Source organism: Podarcis muralis, chromosome 7 (genome assembly GCF_964188315.1).
Source record: "Podarcis muralis chromosome 7, rPodMur119.hap1.1, whole genome shotgun sequence".
In the NCBI taxonomy this organism is placed as follows: Eukaryota; Metazoa; Chordata; class Lepidosauria; order Squamata; family Lacertidae; genus Podarcis; species Podarcis muralis.
The window spans coordinates 38,379,766-38,395,161 of NC_135661.1; the positions used below are offsets into that span (position 1 = coordinate 38,379,766).

Below are 15,396 nucleotides of genomic sequence, written 5' to 3' on the forward strand. Positions count from 1 at the left end.
CTGAAAGCTTCAAGGTTTCCCGTACAACAAAATGTGGCAGAATGAAGATAACTGGGATCTAATGGTCTCATCTCACTTTTCCTATCTTTGGCAACATACAGTTATATCTCTGAGACCGATAAGAGCTCTATAATTCTTGTCTTACAATATGGAAGTGGACACATGCAACTCATCAAAGCGCATCTCATATTTTTCTACTGTACTTACAATGAGTAGGGTCTATTTCCTGGTACCTGCCCAAGATAAAGCATTGCTCTTATTTCGCAGAGATTTTATTAGTGTGATGTGCTAGCACCGCTATTCTTCAGGTTCCAGACCCACTTCCCCGAGCAGAGAGTGGCAGAATGCATGCTTTGAATACAAGTGGTTCAAATTCCACCCATTCTAGTTTAAAAAAGAATTAAAGAGCAAGCCAAGAGTAATCTCTCTCTCCCTCTCCCTCTCCATAATACTAGAAATTCAGGTTATCCAGTGAAGTTCGATGGTGAGCGATTCAGACCAGACAAATTTAAGCATTGCACATAGTGCATACTTAAACAAGGGAATACACTGCCACAAGATGGCCACCAACTTGGAAGGCTTTAAAAAGAGAGTAGATAAATTCACAGGGGATAAAACTATCCATGAGTACATAGCCATCATGGCTACTAGCAACACCACTGCCGAAAGAGTTTTGCCTCAGAAAACCAGTTGCGGGGATTCCCAAGTCCAAATTATATGTTGTTGGCATAATGCTCCAGTAAACGGGAAGTGGCCCATGAGGGTCATTTAACCAGCCCATGAGCCAATCCCAAACCGAGACGCCCGTTCGGCGAGTCCTTGCGTGCTGCACTAAAGTGGCGTGGGGACTCTCTTCCACGGCTCCGGAAATCGGTTCTGCGCATGCCCAGACCCCGGAAATTGCATCTGTGCATGTCTGCAGCACCGGAAATCGCTTCTGCGCAGGCGTGATTTTTGACATCTGGGCATGCGCAGAAGCGATTTGCAGTGTAGCACTGCACTGGTCCGGCCCACGGAGGATCTCCACGGGAATGATCCAGCCCATGCCCAGTAAGCCTTGCCGACCACTGAGTAAGAGCCTGTCTCTAATTTTTTGGCTTCTTGGAGTACACCAGGGGACATCTTATCACCTATGGTGGGAATCCCCTTCTGTGGCAAGCTTATGGGGAAACATAGCCTTGGAAAAACAACACCAAACAAACAAAACAAGATTAAATACGTCATTTTTCTAGTTTTGCTAAATATCTGGGATGGAGTGGGCAAAAATCTTAAACGCAAAAAGCTGATTGGTTTCATGTTCATAGCGGTGAGATTTCAGCCACATTTGTACCTTCTATTTAAAGCACTATGATACCACAAGTGCACCCCAAAACTATCATGTCCAGACCAGCACTCTGATGTCTCCAAAGGGATTTTGCATGGGAGGGACCTGGCCAGCTTACACAATTGGAGGCACACTGATACAACCATTGACCCCATATTTCCAATGAGAAACTAAATGACATCATACATGTCATCTGGGAAAGGCCACAATATGCTTCCAAATTAAAACAAAGCACAGCTCTCTGCTTCTGTCAGTCAACTTACATTCATGGGGACAGAATCCATATTTGCCATCCGCATCAAAGTTGTATGTTGTCGAACACCAAAGGAATCCATCACTCCGACCTGCGTCAGTGCAGCTGTTATATTCTTTGTCATTGAACAGGAATGGGAATTTGCAGAATTCCCCATCTGCATTGCCGTATTTCACTCTAACAACTTGAAAGGGAAAGAAGAGAGACTCTGTCAGGAGGGGTCAAAATATAAATGTGAGTTTCTCAGCAGAATTTCTAGAGCGGGGTGTCAAAGAACACTGTAGCTAAAAGCAGAACTTGCTTAGACATTGAACTACAGGAGAGTCATCTGGAAATACATTTAAATAGTAGAAGCTGTTTAATGTAAGATAATCTGTGAAGACCTTATGTGACCCACTAAAAAAACAATATTTTATTGTTTATCTGATGCCTTCCTGACATTGGCTATTGCTCAGTGGCAGTGCTGGCTTCAGCCCTTCAAGACTGGCAGGGCAGAAGGCAAGGAGCCAACTAGGTGAGTTACTCCTGCCTTCAGATGCCTTGAAGTTGCCCATCAACATTTATTGCCTGGACAGCAAAGGGAGCTGGTGCTCACCGTTCACCTGGTTCTAATCTTCCCCACTCTGGTGTGAGATGCATTTAAATTATAGTATTTTGCATAAGTTCCTAAATATTAGCATATGAAAATGTTGCTGGACTCCAACGCCTATCATCCTGAGCCAACATTGCCAATGGTCACCTGAAGGTAATTCTGAGGGATCAGCCCTAAATCTACACCAGCCTACCCAAACCTGGTGTGCTCTGTGTATTTTAGACTCCAATTCCCATCAGCCTCAGTTAGCATAGTCAATGGTCAGGGATGGTGGGGGCTGGACTCCAACAACATCTAGATAGTATTGGGTTGGGGAAGGCTGATCTACACTGTTTTGCTGTCCAGTCTTTCTGGTAACAGTCGACATTCAGCGATGTTTTGAATCCATCAGCAGCTGCCATACCTTGTCCTTCACCCAAAGTCCAAAGCTCATCATCGTCAAAATGGGAGTCCCCACCAACCCCAGGCCCAGGGGCAAAGGCGTGAGCCAGGAGACCATCCTTGCCATCAAAAGGATACCCATCACCATGCTCTGCAGAAGAAAGAAGAAATCAAGTGGCATTAAATACAGGAAAACAAATATCTAAAATGGTTGAATAATCATGCCCTCTTTAAAATAGCTAGGTTGTTTTTTTCTACAATTTTTTATGGGCTGATGAATCATTTAATGCTTCCCTTTCTGTTTTACTTCGTGTGCGTTGTGAGTTAAGGAATTCTTTTTATTATATTTGATTTTTAATCTCTTGTGCTGATTTACATTTTATTGATGAAAAATCTTCTCTGGGACCTATTGGCAGTAGCGGGAAAACACACCTCTGAAATATATAAATAAACACTGCATTTTCCTTTTTTGCCTTTTTTATTGTGGTCTCCCCACCAACATAGGAAACTGGCTTATACTAAGATGCCAGAAACTGAACCTGGAACCTTATGCATACAAAGCAGATGTTCTACCTTGGAGCTATTCAGGGTCTCTCTCTCTCTCTCTCTCTCTCTCTCTCTCTTTCTCTCTCTCTCTCTCTCTCTCTCTCTCTCCCTCCCTCCCTCCCTCCCCTTGGGTGTCTATGAATAGAGCTGTGTGTATTTTCTGCACCAAGTCATTTCAAGTCTCTCCTTCCTCCTCGGGTGAAGGCCGAGTTCTTGGCTTCTCCCGTTATTTCACAGAAAGCTTTTCTTGGAAAAGCAACCTCCTGGCAAGGGCATAACCCTGTTATTAATCAGTTTCTCACCAGCAGCCTGGCCAATGACACTGCCTGCGGTGACCACTTTTGCATCACTGAGGACTTTCTGGGTTTGATCCCTTGCCATTGGAAACAAATGTCAGATGCTCCCATCCAAACCCTGAGTTCTCAGCTATGTGTACCTTAGGTTAGAGCAAGGCCAGCTGGAGACACACTGGCAGAGCATAGCTGAGAAGTGAAACTCTTTCCTAGGGATAGAAGGGCAGAATCCCAGAAGAATGGAGCAGACTTAATGACATAGGAAGAGCCCTCCTGGTTCAGGCCAAAAGCCCATCTAGCCCAACATCCTTTTCTCACAGTGGACAACCAGATCCCTTCCAAATAATCAATTCTATGATGCCATTGTAATGGACCAAACAAACAAAATGGGCCTGGTTGGGTTAATATGTCTGCATGTGCCCAAGTGCCCACATTCAGGTCAGCTGAAATAAAAGCCCCTCCAGATATCCTTTTTCATTGTTCCTTCATGAGGATTTGTGGTCAGGATGGCATCAGGGCAGCTTTAGGCAATCTCACTTTCAGTCCTGTTTGAGCATGCAGATGTTTCAAGGCAGAGATACTGCTTCATTTCCAATTGATACATGTCCTGTTAGCTTCGTCCTGAAATCCTGTAACTTTTTTTACCCCAAATGTTCCAGGGTGGTGGTGGTATTATCCTGCTTTTGTTGCACTATGGTCCTCCTCCAAATGGCAACAATGGATGGACACCAGAGAAGCAATCCAGAACAATGAATAGAGTGGAATGACGCCCAGTATAAATCCACCACTGATGCCTTATTATTGCATCAAAGACATGTTGCAGAAGACACCCACAAAAAATGCCCCACCTGTCTGGAGGGCCTCAAAGACAGGAGTGGCTGTCACTCTCCCACCAATGGTGGTTTTGAACTGGTCATGGCCTCCAAACCTGCCCCCAATTGTTCTGAACAGCCCTCAGAGCCACCCCAAACCACTCTTGGCCCTACTCTTTTCTCCTTTCCCCTTGAGAGAATTCCTAGTTCTGCTACCTGATGTTCTGTCAGCTTCAGCAATTCAAGCACAATAGTATTGTTGACCTCCCTCATAGGGTTCTAAGTAAGGACAACTGAGATAATGACTGTACCAGGTGAATTTGAACAGTTCTGAAGTGCACTATATATATGCTATTGGACTGGTCCAGTCAAGTGCTCTGTGGGTGGGTGGTCTACATACCTAGATCTCCTGAATGTATTGCTGTTCATGCATTGGAAGAGAGCTGGTGGGAAAGGGTAAAGTACCAGGTAATAAATCCCCTGTGCAGACCAACATAGATACAGAAGGGAGAAGGCAGAAATGGACAGAGAGCTGTATTGTCCCTCAGGTTTTCTTATCCTTAATGCTCTATGGAGATATTTACCCCATCGTCCAAAATTGATCATGATATCTGCTTCACCATCATGAATTCGGGAAAACTCCAGTGGTGTGACATCACTCCAGACTTTAAAGGCTCGGGCAAAAGCATCATCCACAGTCTCTGAGTCCAGATCTGGGGTGTAGCCTAAAATCCTTCACAATAAAAGTAGGGTGGGGTGGGGTGAGAAAACAGAGAAGGGTATGGATCAGTTGGAGAAAATCCCCCAAGGGATAGCAGCCACATTAAGTCTCTTGCAGCAAAAGTAATACAAAGAGCCCTATAGCTAACTAATCAGTCTTTTAACATAAGACTCATCATTTGGGGGGGGGGTATGTGTGTGAAGGATTAACGTCTGTTCTAATTCCTTGTTGCACAGTGTTCTTGTAATGCTGCTGCTGCTGCTGGTGGTGGTGGTGGTGGTTATATTACTAGAGCTGTGAACCAGCTATTGTATAGCCAAATCCAAAAGCAAATTGGGCAGATTGGGGTTGACCTGGGATTTGGCCTGAACAGGTTGTGCCAGATTGGGTCCACCTGGAGAGGTCCAGGACTAGTTTATATGTGCAAATTAAGATAGTGGGGTACCTTGGATCTCACTGGCATGGCAATTTGCACCATGAGTAGCAACCCCTTTAAACAATTTCTTTTAAAGTGTTTAAAGGAAGAGAAACTCAGGGGATCTGTGGCTTAATAGAAAAGACCCAAAGCTTGGATCGTGTCCCTAAAATGCTCCTGAAAGAAAGCATAAAGCAGCCTTTCAAGCCAGGGATAGAGAACCTGGTGGTGGCTATTCATATGTCAAATGACTCCAACTCCCAAGAAGCCCAAATTCAGAGATGACAGGAGCTGTAGCCCAACAACATCTAGAGGACCACAGATGTTCCCCATCCTTGCTTTAAGCCAAAGTTCCTACGAAATGTACAGCCTGATCCTTTGGGGGTTTTTTTAAGCGAGTTCCACAGTGTTCAATGGGGCTTATTCCCAAATAAGTCTGAACAGAATTGCAGCCCCCCCCCTCTCTCTCACACACACAACCTTGCTTGTGTGCCATTATTAATTTCTGGCCAGCAACACTGTCTGCACGAGGCACTGGAAAAAGATGCACACACTAAAAAGCTGAGCCACAGGACTTAAATAGATATGGAAATCATTAAAAGAGCCCTGCTGTACTTCCTCCGCCTAAGACTTATCCCTCCAGACTTTAATGGACGATGAAGTGCTTGTTAAACTATTTGCTGTCCAGATCGCAGGGTAATTTTGGTTCGGCTTTCTTTCTGCAGGCATAACATGGATGTGGGGTTAATCTCTCCAGCTCAAAGTGCCAGATTAAAAAAAACTACATTTATTTTATTTTATTTTTTAAGAAGCAGAAGGAGAGAGAGGCAGACAAAGTGGAGCCTGTGGTGTTTTGTTCTGTGGAGTTGTATGGAACAACAGCATTTGAAAGAAAGGGATAGCCATTATTCTCCCAGAAGAACTCATGGTGTTCTAGAATAAAGGCCAAAGATGCTCCCCCTCTTTTTAATGATGAATATTGAGGGTTAGGATTGCTCCAGCTGTGTAAAGAGTAGGACATCTCTTAGTGTTGAGATTTCAATTCTGGGAAAGCTACATTGCACCCCAGGCTTGCTTTGTCCTGTACAACACTGGCGTCTCAGAGGTAACCCATTCATGCTTTGCTTTTCCTCCTATACATTTGAAGCAAAGAGGAGGAGATGTTTTGAAACTACTCTTACAAATCTACTTCCATTTTTTTATCTCTCTCTGTCTCTCATCATCATCATCATCAAAATTTGTATACTGCCCTTCATCTGAAGATCACAGGGCAGTTCACAACATAAAAATACAAAATGAGAACAGAAAATACATAATAAGAACAAGAACAAATCAATATAATATTATCATTACAAGCATACTGGCTGCTGGTTTGCTAACCAAGCTAGCTTTAAGACATTCATGTGGACTTGTAAGGCTTTAAACAGCTTGGGTCGAATTGCTGTTATAAAGATGAATGTATTGCCAAAAATGTTGTTTTTGTTTCAGACCCTACAGATTATGGACAAAATGGAGTGTTTCAGGAGGTGGCAGAGAGACATTTCGAAATTTGTCTGGCAGGGCAAAAAGCCCAGAATTAAGTTTAAAATATTAACTGATGCTAAAGAAAGAGGGGGGTTTGCCCTGCCAGACTTAAGGTTGTACTATGAAGCAGCAGCGTTTTGCTGGCTGAAAGACTGGCTACTTCTTGAAAACACTGATGTCCTAGATTTGGAAGGTTTTAACAATGCTTTTGGATGGCATGCATATTTGTGGTACGACAAGGCTAAAGTCCATAAGGCCTTCAAGAACCATATTGTCAGGAAAGCATTATTTAATGTATGGACAAAATACAAAGATTTACTAGAGAATAAGACCCCAAGGTGGCTGTCACCAATGGAAGCTAAGGCCCAGAAAAGACCCAATATGGAGGCCAAATGGCCGAAATATTGGGAATTATTAGAAAAAGATGGAGACCTTTGGAAGTTGCAGAGTATGGAAAAACTAAAAGATAAAGTGAGAGATTGGCTACATTACGCTCAGATTAAAGAGGTTTTTAATATGGACAAAAAGATAGGTTTCCAGGTGGAAAAGTCAAAGTTAGAAACAGAACTGTTAGAACCCAAAACTAAGGTTCTCTCAAAATGTACAACTTGCTGTTAAAATGGAATACACAAGACGAAACGGTCAAATCAGCTATGATAAAATGGGCACAGGACATTGGGTATAATGTTATGTTTGCTGACTGGGAAAGGTTATGGACCACCGGTGTGAAGTTCACGGCATGTAATGCCTTAAAAGAAAATATTATGAAAATGATATACAGGTGGTACATGACCCCAGTCAAGCTTACAAAAATATACCATTTGCCTGATAACAAATGTTGGAAATGTAAAGAAACTGAAGGAATGTTCTTTCACCTCTGGTGGACTTGTCCTAGGGTTAAGGCTTTCTGGGAAATGATATATAACGAGTTGAAAAAGGTATTTAAATATACCTTCCCTAAGAAACCAGAGGCCTTGCTTTTGGGCATTGTTGGCCAGAGGGTGTTAAAGAAGGATTATACATTTTTCATGTATGCAACAACAGCAGCAAGAATACTCATAGCTAAACACTGGAAAACTCAAGACTTGCCCACGCTGGAAGAATGGCAGATGCAACTGATAGACTATATGGAATTAGCAGAAATGACTGGCAGAATCCGTGACCTGGGAGAAGAAGTGGTGGAAGAGGATTGGAAGAAATTTAAGGACTATCTACAAAAACATTGTAAACTGTATGAATGTTAAGATGATGTAAGAGTAAGGATAAAGGTGGCATCAGTAAATTAGTTGACAAGAGTTTGAGAATAGATGAGATTTGAGAATAAGTAAATCTACTGGTTAATATTATGCATATCTAAGTATTTAAGACTTTGGAAAACAAATTTAAAATTGGAAGACATAATATGGGAAAAACATAACTAAGAAATTGAAACAAGGTGATAATTTGCTGTCTAGAATTTTATAAATTTGGAAAGCGGGAACGAAAGACGTGAGGAAGTCCAAAAGCGAGGAAAGTAAGAAATTGACGATGATGTTATAACTTTTTCTTCTTTTCTGTATGTTTTTCTTTGTTGTTGTTTTTTCTTTTTTGTCTGTTTATTGTATTGTTGGGGATGGGGTTATATGTGTTGGAGGATAAATGTTTAGAAAATTTTGAATAAAAAATTTAAATAAATAAAATAAATAAATAAACAGCTTGGGACCAGTGAATCTGATAGATAGATCTCCTTCCCCCCTCCAAAGTTAGCTGGTGAGAAGGCCTTGCTAAACTGCTAGAAGTTATAAAATGGCTTCCTTCTTGGGAAAACCAAGGTATGATGCCTGTCTACTCAATGGGACTTGCTCCCAGATAAGTGAGGTTAAGATTGCACCCTAACATGGAATGTTTTGCCTGATTGTATGTATGCATACCTGTATGTGACGAGATTTTTCTCCCATTTTGGTTTTCTCGGGAAGAAATTATAATTGGCCACATCCGGATTGCCACAACGGGGTTTCTTCATTGTATCTATGGTGTTTTGGTCCAGTTCTCCAGTTTCAGGAAGCCCAAAGAATTTCTGCATTTTCTTCAAGGTATCTTTCAGCACCATGAGGTTGCAGTTGTCTTTCGGGCACCCATAATACTTGTTGAGGTATTGCTTCAACCAAAAAGAAAGGAGAGCAGCACAATCAGTCACAACAGGCTTTCGATGAAGTTTGGATGACTCACCAGTGGTGAGAAGGAATTATTTCAAGGTGACCAGAGAGGGCAGCTTTTGTAGATGGGAATTGTTAAGCTGTTACACACATACACACACACATAATGAAAATGTGTGAATAGGTGAGCTGGTAAATATTTCTAAAGGAACAATGAATTGTGGACATGTTTGCAAGGGTTTTGGACACAATGGACTATACACTTTAAGTTGTACTTGTCACTAGCAAAGCATATAAATGAATGTAACTAACATTCAAGGTCCAAGTACATGTGATGGTAGGTGAAAAGTGTGGTGGGGAGGGGAGTAGTTAACAGGGCCTGAGAGTCTAAACAGGGCTGGGCCTAGTCTGCATTCCCATTAGCATGAGGGGGAAATAGGGGTCAGAATTATTGCTCATGCTTGATGATGCTCATGCAGATTTCAAAAACCGACAGCAGATGTAGCTAAGCTGGTGCCCTCCAGAAGTTGTTAGGCTCAGTTTGCCTCAATTCTATATCAGTGTGTGCGCGCGTGTGTGTCCCAATTATATATGTTTATTTAACCACATTTTCGTGCACATCCCTGCTAATATGCACTTTAATATGCATTTTCCCCATCTCTTACCTTTTTGCAGGCAATTTCTCCCTAATACAACGCATTTGGTACATTATTTTCATGAACCCATGCATATTTGTACAGCTCTCCACCTGTGCTTCCTCGTGCATGGTTTTCAGCCTGAGAACCGCATCACATAATTTCAAAATATAACTGCATTTTGTGCACTGGCTTGTATTTCACATTAGGTAGGTTTGCATTAAAATGTGAAACTGAGTGGATTTCTCTCTCCACCAACCCACCCACCACAGCCTAAACTTGAAAGTTCCAAATACTTTAAGTTGCAACCCAATTCACACTTATGTGGGAGTAAGCCCACTCAGTACAGCTGAAGATAGGAACAAATAATGCTGCCTTATACTGAGGTAGAATCTAGACACATACAGTGGTACCTCGGGTTAAGTACTTAATTCGTTCTGGAGGTCCGTTCTTAACCTGAAACTGTACTTAACCTGAAGCACCACTTTAGCTAATGGGGACTCCTGCTGCTGCTGTGCTGCCGCTGCACAATTTCTGTTTTCATCCTGAAGCAAAGTTCTTAACCCGAGGTAATATTTCTGGGTTAGCGGAGTCTGTAACCTGAAGCGTATGTAACCTGAAGCGTATGTAACCCGAGGTACCACCGTATTAAAAATGCTGTGAAAATGCTTTAAACAAACATTTTGAAAAATATATTGAATTTGTCATAGCTCAGCATCGCCATCTAGTGTCACATTTGTATAAAGCACTTTGCAACACACTTAAAACATTCTATTTGCAGCTGTATAACTGAGTCCTGAGTCAGACCCTTGGTCAGTCTAGCTCAGTATTGTCTACAAGGAGTGGCATCAGCTCCCCAGAGTTCCAGGCAGGCAGTCTCTCCCATCCCTGCCTGGAGATGCCAGAGACTGAACTGGAGACTTTCTGCATGCAGAGCACATGCTCTACCACTGAGTTACAGTGCTTCCCCATACTCAGACGTCCTTCTGAGTAGACCTGCATAGGATTGTGCTGTTAGCCTCTCCAAGTACAGAAGGTATCCCATCCCTCTGAGCATTTTCTCTGTCCTTTTCTGCACCTTAATCGAGTCACTGATAATATCAGGGCAACAGTCCGCTAATCACAGTGTGGGTGGGATTAGAGTTGCCATGCCAATTCACCAGGGGAAGGAGGGGGGAAGCTTGCCTGGCTGGATTCTTCTGTTTTTCAAACAGTTGCCAGAAAAACAGTGTTACTCCCTGCCCACCTCCCAGTAATGTTTTTCTTGGCTTTATAACATAAGCCAGAAGCAATCGATGTGGTCCCCTCCAGATGCTCCCTTCCTTAAACAAATAGACAGCTACTTGCTATGGGATTCACATTCCAGACTTGTCCAGAAAAACTCTGTTGTGTTGTACTACCAAAGCCACCTCCCAAACACTAAGCTAAGTTTTGTGCTTTCCACCAGACTTCTCCACCTTGATGCCTTGCAAATTGCCTCGCAAATGTTTTGGACTTCAACTCCCTGCAACTCCAGCCAACGTTGACTTATGTAGGGTTCATCCAGATACACTTTGGTCATCACCATGATGATTGGTGCTTATGAAGGTCTTGGGGTAATTATACATGGTCCTGCTCTCAATATCATTTGTGTCTGCAAAAGTTTTGGCATGGACATGCTGCTTCACAGCATATCCTATATTAATTAATTAATTAATTAATTAATTAATTATTATTATTATTATTTATTAAATTTGTATACCGCCCTTTATCAGTGAATCTCAGGGGGATTCACAACATAAAAATACAAGAAAACCCCCCAGAAGATATATAATACAAATAAGAACAAGTAGAAAACAAACCAATAAACCCCCTCTCCCCCCGACCCTATAACTTCCTACTGAAATCCTGTTACTAGGGTTGTTGTGGTTTCATCCCAATTTAGTTGCACTAGCATGCAAGTGTGTCCCACCAAATGGCAACAATGGGGAAGCATTGCAGAACAACAAATAAAGCAAAATGATGTGTGTGGGCTACCTAGTATAAATCCCCCACTGATGCACTTTTATTGTGTCAATGACATATTGTAGAATACATCTGCGAAAAATAACCACCCCCAGTCTGGATGGGCCCATAGCTCAACAACAGTACTTCCGTACCCAAAGAAAGCATTTCTTCACTCAGTGAAGAACTATGGAACTCACTTTCACAGGAGACAGTGTTGGCTACCAACTCCAGGGCTCTCCTTAAGCTGTATCCTCTCCCAAAGCCAGTGGTAGCACCTCCCATTTCACATCCTGAGGAGAAATGGGAAGGTGCTGCCCTGTGCACACACTTCTCACCCCTGCTTGCCATCCCTGCCAAAGCCTCACTTACCAGGGTTGTGAGGTTGCAGGTTCCAGGAAGACCACAAGAGAGCCACACAAGATCTTCCATAGGCTTCCACACAATTTTGTGGGGCCCTGGAAGTGACAAGGGGTGGGTGCCTGCAGATTCTATGTCCTGGGGTATCTTCCTCAAGGATGGGACAGCCATGCCCAAAGCCACACCCCTCAACAGCAATGCTCTTTAGTCTCCTCCAGTGCTTTAGCCTGGCTTGAATTGCATGATCATGCCTGGATGGAGAGGTGATGTGGGTGGGTGTAGCAAACACTGACTTTTGCATGGCTGGAATGTACCTAGCTGTGTGAAGGTAAGAGTCACATTGATTGCACTACTCACTTTTGCCCCTGATCTTCATTGACCCTGGCATGTGGCTCCTGGAAGGCCGCCCACAAAGGAATGTGGTAGGGCTGTGCACCAGATTTAGCCAATGCCTGAATCCCAAACCAACTCAAGCCAATTTGTGTGGTGATGGTGTCTGGGCTTGGGCTCAGGCAGCCCAAATTGACCCAGCATTTTGAGGAGTCTGAAGGAGAGCCAGGAAATCAGAGCCAAAGGATTCACAGAAACACACCAGGGTGAAGACAGCCTGTTGCTCGGACAAGGTCCCAGCCTGAACAAGGTCCCAGCCTGAACAGCCCTTATGCTGACCTTTCCTTAGCACAGCTCAGTTACCAGCCTGGCCTGGTGGGGCCAGTCTAGAACCTGAAAATATTTGACTCTTTAAAGTGGTAGGATAGTTATTTAAATGTATGGTACAGATGGGGCCCAATGCCCATCAGCCTTAGCCAGCATGGTCAATAGTGAAAGATGAGGTGGGAGATCAGCAACATCTGGATGGTACCACATTGGCTATTCCTGCCCTAACTGCACAGACCTTTGCATGCTGTCTCAGGAGGAAGTCCCATTACGCTCAATGGGGCTTGCACCCTTGTAAAGATGGGTTGATTGCATTTCTATTCCATCTTTTCTCCAAGGAGCTCCAGGTGTCATACATGGTTCTTTCTCCCAACAACAACCCTATGAGATAGGTTAGGCTGAGAGGCAGCAACTGCCCCAATGAGCTTCATGAGCAAGTGTGGATTTGAACCCTGGTTTCCCAGATCCTATTTCGACATTCTAACCACTGCACCACTCTGACTTGCAGCCTAAGATATATTTAGTACTAGTGTGTAAGCCCCACTGAGATCAATGGGATTCCTTCCATGTAAACATCCATAGGGTTACCCTGTTAGGCTGGGATACTATATCTACTTGTGAGTAAGCCCCATGGAGCACAATTCAGTTAAATGCATCAGATTGCATTGCACATGTCATGGTTCCCTTTTCCCTAAAATCTTCATTTCTGTAAGATCGCTTTTTATGACAGATCAAATAAACACAGACAAAATAAATCTGTAACTAACTATAATGTCTAAGAGCAGACATCCTCCCTAACTTTTTCAGTGCAGCTTCAGAAATGGTGATAGAACATAGTTTGAGAATAGCTTCAAGGGGCAGTTACTGCTTCAAGCAGATCTTGGTCGAGACTAGTCATTATATCTGCTAAAAAACAAAGCCACCTGTGTACAGTAATTGTCTTTCAGGCTATACTTAAGCTATGCTTCATAAACATTTTTTTTTTAAAAAAAACCTCTGTTTACTTTCTATACAATTCTGCCACCCCCCTTCCCCTGTTAAATCTTCAGCAATTTGATGAACTTTGTTTGCAGAGGCAGAGGGCAGCCATTCAAAAATACAGACTTCTGGCCTGACTTTAAAAGTTTTATGAGGGGAAACAGAGCTTGCTTCAACATTTTGAAAGCTGATAATTTTGCCAGCTCCTATTCCCCACCCAGGAACCTCAGAGATGGAAACCAGCAGCTATTGGGTTACAGAGAATCAGAGAATTAGCAAGACAGACACTGCAAAATATTATTCAAAGGGAAATAAGTGGGGGAGGGGGGACAAACAAACAAACAAACAAACAAACACATACTTACCAATGCCAGTTCTTTGTCAGTTTTTGGAGAAATGTCCCCTGGAAACTTTATGATGGGTGATGGGATCAGTTCTCTGCCTGGTACGTCTTCTGAAAGCCTCAAAGTTGGTGGTGGTGGGGCTGAGGCTGGGTGAAAAATGGAGATGTGGATCAACAGGATTTTAAGCATGCAACCAGCAAAGCTGAAGGAGATGTGCATCTTCATTTTGCTTCGATTCGTATTATTTCCCTGAAGCCCTGTCTTCGTAAAGAGCTTGGCACTGTCAGTGTCTTGAGTTACAAGGTCCCATCAGCTGCTTATCAACACATCTTAACTTTCCTCAGGGCTCTCTCTGCTTTTGCTTGCTCCAGCAATTCCTTTGTATGTTTAAGAAATCCAGATGCGCAGTCTCCAAATCACCGCAAGAGGAAGTCTGAAAAACCAGTGGAAACATGAAGGGGGGGGGGGGAGAAGAGAAGGGGCAGTTACCAGATGTGTGTTTTGCTAAGATTTTAAGGTAGCAACAGACAGATCTCTCTTTGAACAGTGAAAAGAAAAAGAGACAAGAGTTGACGGACCAGTTTACTACATACTACAACTTGGGTAAAGTTTCAGCTGAGATGCATTGCTGAAGGAATCATATGCTTGTTTGGGAGATGAATACAGAGGGGGGCTTAAGCAGCATTTCTGAGACTGGATAACGAGGCCGGCTGGGCCCAGCCACACTGGTAAAATGTCCCTTGAGTTGTGGCTTCCAATTGAAGGAGAGTCATTCCAAGGATATGGACGTTGCTCCCTTCCTTGAGTCGGAGCTGGATGAAGGATACCAACGATCCACAGGGAGTAGGATAAGTGTGTTCAGGATGTCCTTAAATTTCTGAATGCCTTAGAGCAGAACTTAAGACCAGGGAGGGGTGGCTTACTGGATAATTTGCCATGATTGGGGTTCTGAAATTCACAGAGGTCAAGACTCTCAATGGCTGCTTGTCATGATGGCTGTATATTACTTCCAGTACTGGAGACAACATGTCTCTGAATGCCAGATGCGGGGGATCATAAGTGGAAGATGCTGTTGTGCCCATAGCCTCCTTGCGGGCTTCTCACAGGCATCTGGTAATCACTGGGAGAATAGAATTCTGGACTAGATGGAGTCATTATGTTCTTATGCTGGCCCTAGATGCTAAGTGCCAGTTAAAGGATCTTGTGCAGCAGCTGTATGGCACTCATCTATCCCTAAGACCTGTAGATCTAGTGGCAGCTGAGTTAGATTGACCATTGGGTGACCAGGGATGCTATTCTCACAGGGCCAGCCAGATACCTATGGCCTAAAAACAGAACCTGAGCACCAGGGCCAGATTTAGATGAAGAGAGGCCTTAGGCTACTCCACTTGTGAGGCCCCTCCCCCTCCCCCACCCTCACAACTAAAAGAAAATGGAAGAATG

General features: G+C 43.3%; 1 protein-coding gene across 1 annotated transcript in view; it reads right to left on the reverse strand.

Annotated features, from left to right (window-relative positions):
• MMP2 (matrix metallopeptidase 2) overlaps positions 1 to 14,380 on the reverse strand; it is a 31,497-nt gene extending 17,117 nt beyond the window's left edge. The window contains exons 1-5 of the mRNA XM_028740122.2: positions 13,975 to 14,380; positions 8,772 to 8,998; positions 4,786 to 4,934; positions 2,573 to 2,701; positions 1,588 to 1,761 (exon numbers count right to left, since the gene is read on the reverse strand). Of these exons, the coding sequence (XP_028595955.2) occupies positions 1,588 to 1,761; positions 2,573 to 2,701; positions 4,786 to 4,934; positions 8,772 to 8,998; positions 13,975 to 14,178 (883 nt within the window). The 5' untranslated portion in view covers positions 14,179 to 14,380. The remainder of the gene's footprint in view (positions 1 to 1,587; positions 1,762 to 2,572; positions 2,702 to 4,785; positions 4,935 to 8,771; positions 8,999 to 13,974) is intronic.
• Between the last annotated feature and the right edge of the window lie 1,016 nt (positions 14,381 to 15,396).